Source organism: Olea europaea, chromosome 1 (genome assembly GCF_002742605.1).
Source record: "Olea europaea var. sylvestris chromosome 1, O_europaea_v1, whole genome shotgun sequence".
Classification (NCBI taxonomy): domain Eukaryota; kingdom Viridiplantae; phylum Streptophyta; class Magnoliopsida; order Lamiales; family Oleaceae; genus Olea; species Olea europaea.
This window is the reverse complement of record NC_036237.1, coordinates 16,472,775-16,478,026: the sequence shown is the minus strand read 5'-3', so window position 1 is coordinate 16,478,026 and position 5,252 is coordinate 16,472,775. Positions and strand designations below refer to the sequence as shown.

Genomic DNA, 5,252 nt, shown 5'->3' with positions numbered 1-5,252 from the left:
TTGTACATCTTATAGAGGGAGCACAAAACCAGTTAAGAGACATCTAGACAAGTTCAATACCGTGGTGGATATTCGGTTTGGTACAGTACTTCTTGTGACGGGCTCTAGGTCGGTTCAGAATATTACTCGAGGGAGCATTGGTGATTCCGTTTTGCCATCAATTTCAATAGTTGCACTATGCTCAGTTGCTAGGGTTGGATCCATTGAACATAGGTACCGTGGTGTCAATGATGTTTGTAATGTTTTTGGTGACATTGAAAACGCTAGTTCTAGTAAGGGGCCTTTTATTCAGGTATTTTGTATAGTTTCTGCTATAGGATGTGCTTCGACCCTGTTTGGTAAACATTAATTCCTTAGTGAAATTTTGGGAACTCGAGAGTAGGGTCCAGGAGTCGCTTGTGAACGCCGTGCGGAGGACGATGGTTTATATGGAGAGTTCTGGTTACTGCGTTGAAGAGATTGGCTATTTCATTTGAATGCAATCGAGTTTATTTCTCAAGTGGAAAAATTTTGTGGAGCTCCACTCGTTGCACCGGAATTTGAGTCAAGGTGAAGATTGTTAGGTTTTGTGACTCAAATATGGTTAGGAGTCTTGTGAGATTACGTATTTGATTTTTACTTGAAAAGGAAGATTATATCGAAGTTGAATAAGAAAAGGAAATCATCTCTCGGTCGAAGTTCTATACACAATTGTAACCTAATTTTAACAGATTTTCTTACCTTTTAGGACTCTTTTAGGGTTTGGAACGTGACCTATAAATACAAGACTCCTCTGTTAGTTTTGTTTAAACATTATTGTTATATATCTGTAATTTCTCTCCATATTGTCAGTTAATATACATTGTTCCTCTTCGATTAACTCTCTTTGTTCTTCTTTATTTTAATCTTATTTCTTATTGTGATCTTTATTACTTTATATTGTATCATTATTTTCATTCATTACAATCCCTTCGGGTCCAATAACGGGATCGCAACCTAATTTTGAGTGTCGCGTTGCAATTTGTTCGTAGGTTCCTTATTTGGTTAGTTATAGTGAATTTCCGTAATGAGATTGTTTCCTCATGGGATCAGGTTTCCTTGTGGATATTAATTGTCCAAGATTTTTATTGATCCTCAAAGATCATATGTTGATTTCTAGACACTGATAAGGTAGTTTCGTTATCAAACACTTTCTTCCTAAAGCACCATCAAACTGCAAAGTATGGATTAGAATGTCCGGTTGCTAGAGGTTTGGCCGGTGGACGAAGCTTGTGTTATTGTGCAAAGACCATCAAGCTTGTGATTCCCCAAACCAATCTGAAGAGGTTTGCTAAAATTCAAAAATAATGAGTGAAGTGCCTTCATCATCGGAAATTGGACGGGGACCACTGCATGATGTGTTCCTAGGAACGACGCTCCATCATTTTTCTCGTTCTATCTGAAGTTATTTTAACTTGGCACCTGACGCCGAATCAGTGGGCCTAATGGTGGCAGCCTATTTACTTTGGTGTCTAGTAAGGCTCGAATGGGAGATGCCAACCGATCTTTTTGCTTCAATATGTTGCCCCTACAATGTGAATGATTTCGAGGGTTGGTGGAAAATTTCTCCTCGCCCCGAACTAGGATGGAATACGTTTATTCATTCCCTAATAAAGTCTGAGAGTGGATGGACAATTTCTTTCTTGTTGAAGAGAATTGAGAGCTTCGCCCTAATGACCTAAAATCAAATGCTAGTTCTCCCAACGCTAGAGAGAAAGAACAGGAATTATAACACATAATAGCAAGCATTGTAAAGTCCTATAGAAGATGAGATTATCATTATATTTTCCAAGATCTTATAAATATTTACATAATATAATTCATCATCATGTATATGCATCCTTCATAGACACATGGTAGGGTTATATGTGAAGATATGTTTAGTTTCACTCGAAAGAGATTATTAAATGAAATAGAAAGATTGAATTCACATCTAAGGAAGAGCTGTCAAATTCTTAGTTTGATAATGAAAATGAAGAATATAGGAGGATTTGAAGTCATGGTACTTTCCATTAATTGAGTTTCATACATGCTTCTCAATTAGTTAAAAACTTGGTATTTAGATTAGTTATAGATTTAATTTGCAATCATCCATTTCTATGAAATTTTGCTACTCGTTTAGGGTAAGCATTGATAGGAATCTAATTTAATAATGTAATATCTGAGGGAACAATACTATATCACACTTTATTACTTGGCTACAATTGCATTCCACTTGCAAAATTTTAGTTCGACACTCATTTTCTTTAAGCAGCAAGGGCCAAGCCAACTATTCAATTAAATGATGTTGAGCATCTTTCCATCTCTTCTCGAGAAACAAGTTGGCTATTATTCTTTACAAAAAACGTGCTCAACTTTATATGTGCAAAAGTAATCACTCTCATGAAAAGACAAAGCATCGTGGTGACGAATTGTTGTGAAATTAATCAACTAGCATTAAAATAATAATAATAATAATAATAAGAGAGACAAAAGAAGTCTCTTTTTCACTTATCTTACACATATTGCCATTTACAACCTGTACATTCAAAGCTAAAACCCACAAATGACTTACAAAACCGAATTGTAACATTTGTAACTAATAGGAGATAGAGGATTAAAGTCATGAAGTAATTAATGTTTACAACATAAGCAATTTTTTTATTTTTTTTATTTTTTGGTGCAGTACAATAAACTTATTCATTATCATCATGGATTGCAGTCGATAAACATATTCATTATTCATGGAGATCAATCCTTTATAATATCTATCACACTAAAACTAATAGTAACTATGATGATAATCCGACTTTGTGGAAAAATGTCCAGAATCCAAATTCTTTCCAGTCGGAGTAACTGTACAATGCAACCCCAGCCAAATTCCAGTGGTAATCTTTTCAATAAGTATGATATTGAGAATGAAAAAAGACGTGCAATTTCACGCTTCCTCATCTATAAAAGGCAGAGTGACAAAAAACAAAGATCTTAATTTTGAATGATTGTCTTTATTTGCGAACAGTTTGCAACATAGTTCCATGGCAACTTATAAGTAAATTTGGCTTTCAATCAACTATAATGAAATACAATTCAAAGGGTAGAGTATAAATGACAGAACAGCTAAAAGAAAATTATACACAATCTATGAGGTGCTGGCACCCATTGACAAGCTCCTCACAGCAACCCTAACAGCGCCCACGACACTAAGCTGCCTCCTCTCTGGACTCAACCCATGCTCCTCTTGATTCTTACAACTATCATCTATTTGAACCCCGACAAAGTATGCTACCTGCACATTTACTTTTATCACGTTAGGAGTTTTAAAGGTTAAGAGGGTGTTTGATATGGATTAAATTTAGATTTTATTAGTAGATTGTGATATAAGTTTTTGAAATATGTGATTGAAAGGTTGTAGAACGCATGAAAAATGTGGTTAATATTAATTGTTTGACTTTGACTTTGACTTTGATTAAAATCAAAATTTAATCCAAACCAAACATGCTCTAAAGTAAAATGAATAAATATGTCCTCTCTCTATCTGTTTAAACTTTTAGATGAGATAGCTTAACATCACATAAAAGCATATGGATGTTCCATATTCAAGTCTCCTTGCCAATCATTTATGAAATTGTCAAGCATCAAGCCTTTCATAAAAATATAAATTTGACTTGCACATATGTAAATAAATAAATGCATCACATGTTTAACAACTAAAGTTTTAAGATGAGGTGGTTCAATATAGTATCAAAGCACATATAACATCATGAGTTTAAGTCTCCTTGCCACTCATTTATGAAACTACGAACATGTCAGACATTTATTAAAATATGAATGTGGCATACACATAGGATGTCAGAAGAAAATTTCCAGCACGGATGATGGATGAAACAAAGCCATCAATGCCCTTGGGAAATTTGCAAGAGCTGCACCAATGAACCTCTCATTCATATGAAGACAAGTCAGTGTGAAGAATAAACGATCAACAAGACCGTTCAACAAAAAGATACGCCAGTGATGTTCTAGAAGTAAGATAAAATATTTAGACCAGTACTTGAAGGGGAAAAGTAGCAGAGAGTTGGCTAAAATAAAAAAATCAAATGACTGCCTTGATCTAATTCACAAGCATGATAAGGATATAATCTTTTCTTCTCAGAAATATTATGAACCTCCTTTAAGTTACTGCTTCATTCACTTTTTGCTTTCAATTATCCCTTCTTGGAGCAGGGAGGGGAACGGCTAAGGGAAATATAAATTCAATATCATTAAACAAAGTAGGGTTCCAAGTAAAGCTAATTCCCGGCTTCTAAAGAGCAAAATGGTCTGACCTTCAAATTTAGGTGTAAAGTGACTGATTAAATATTGATAACTAGGAAATCAAAACATGGTTTTCAGTCTTCATCAATCTGCATGTGAAAATTTTGCAGGGAGATGTTGATGCAATAAAACAACAGGAAATTTCATGTTCTACAAAATGAGGTCCATGTTCATGTGATAAAAGTTCGTATGAAGCTACCTGGGATTCAATAACTGCATTCCTTTTTCAACAGATCTAGAAATTCAGGTGGCATATTGTTCATTATACTGACTGAAAATAAAAGAAAACATGGACCTATCAACATTAAGATCTTCCTAGTTTCAAATATTTGAACTTGTGTTAATTGAATTGCTCAATGTCAAAATCTCTCTGTAAACTCACCTAGTAACTCCACTTTAACATGAAAATGATGGTAAAGCCTTGAGGAACCTTTGCATGGAACTTATCATTGCAACGATTTCTTTAAAATAAAAATGATAAACTAAAAAAAGAAAAAAAGAAAAAAAAATTAATGCAACATACTGAAGGATCTGCCGAATCTGTGCATGGCATAAGCTTTTACAAGCAATCAAGCTAAACTGCCATCTACAGTTAATTTGTACTTAAACTTGGTGACACAGAATTCTTTCAGAACTAAAACTGAGGTTTCATAGTCAAAGTGCATATGGCCTGTAGCTCTTTAGCTCATATGTGTATATGATAGCATTTTCTGTCTATGCCTGTGAGTTTCATTCATTAATAACCCGCCAAAAATCAACATTGTTCTTAAATTACTAAGATAGGAGATGGATGGATGAAGAAAGAATTAAATTAACTTTTGGCAGAACTTAAGTGTGTGTATATTTATCCATTAGTAAACAAGGAACGTGAAGATCATTTCTGATACAGGAAATTACAGTCATTTGAGGAATATGTTCCAAAAAAAAAAAAAAAAAAAACCAGC

General features: G+C 34.2%; 1 protein-coding gene across 11 annotated transcripts in view; it reads right to left on the bottom strand.

The window, feature by feature from the left end:
- Positions 1-2,982: 2,982 nt before the first annotated feature.
- LOC111395680 (protein TWIN LOV 1) overlaps positions 2,983-5,252 on the bottom strand; it is a 7,957-nt gene continuing 5,687 nt past the window's right edge. For 2 of the 11 annotated variants that reach the window (XR_002702850.1, XR_002702852.1), the window contains exons 7-8: positions 4,508-4,579; positions 4,385-4,397 (exon numbers count right to left, since the gene is read on the bottom strand). Coding sequence is in view for 4 of the 11 variants with exons in the window: in XM_023021793.1 (XP_022877561.1) it covers positions 3,137-3,283 (147 nt within the window). In the remaining 7 variants the exon portion in view is untranslated. The other 9 variants (XR_002702847.1, XR_002702846.1, XR_002702849.1 and 6 more) reach the window with 9 other exon arrangements.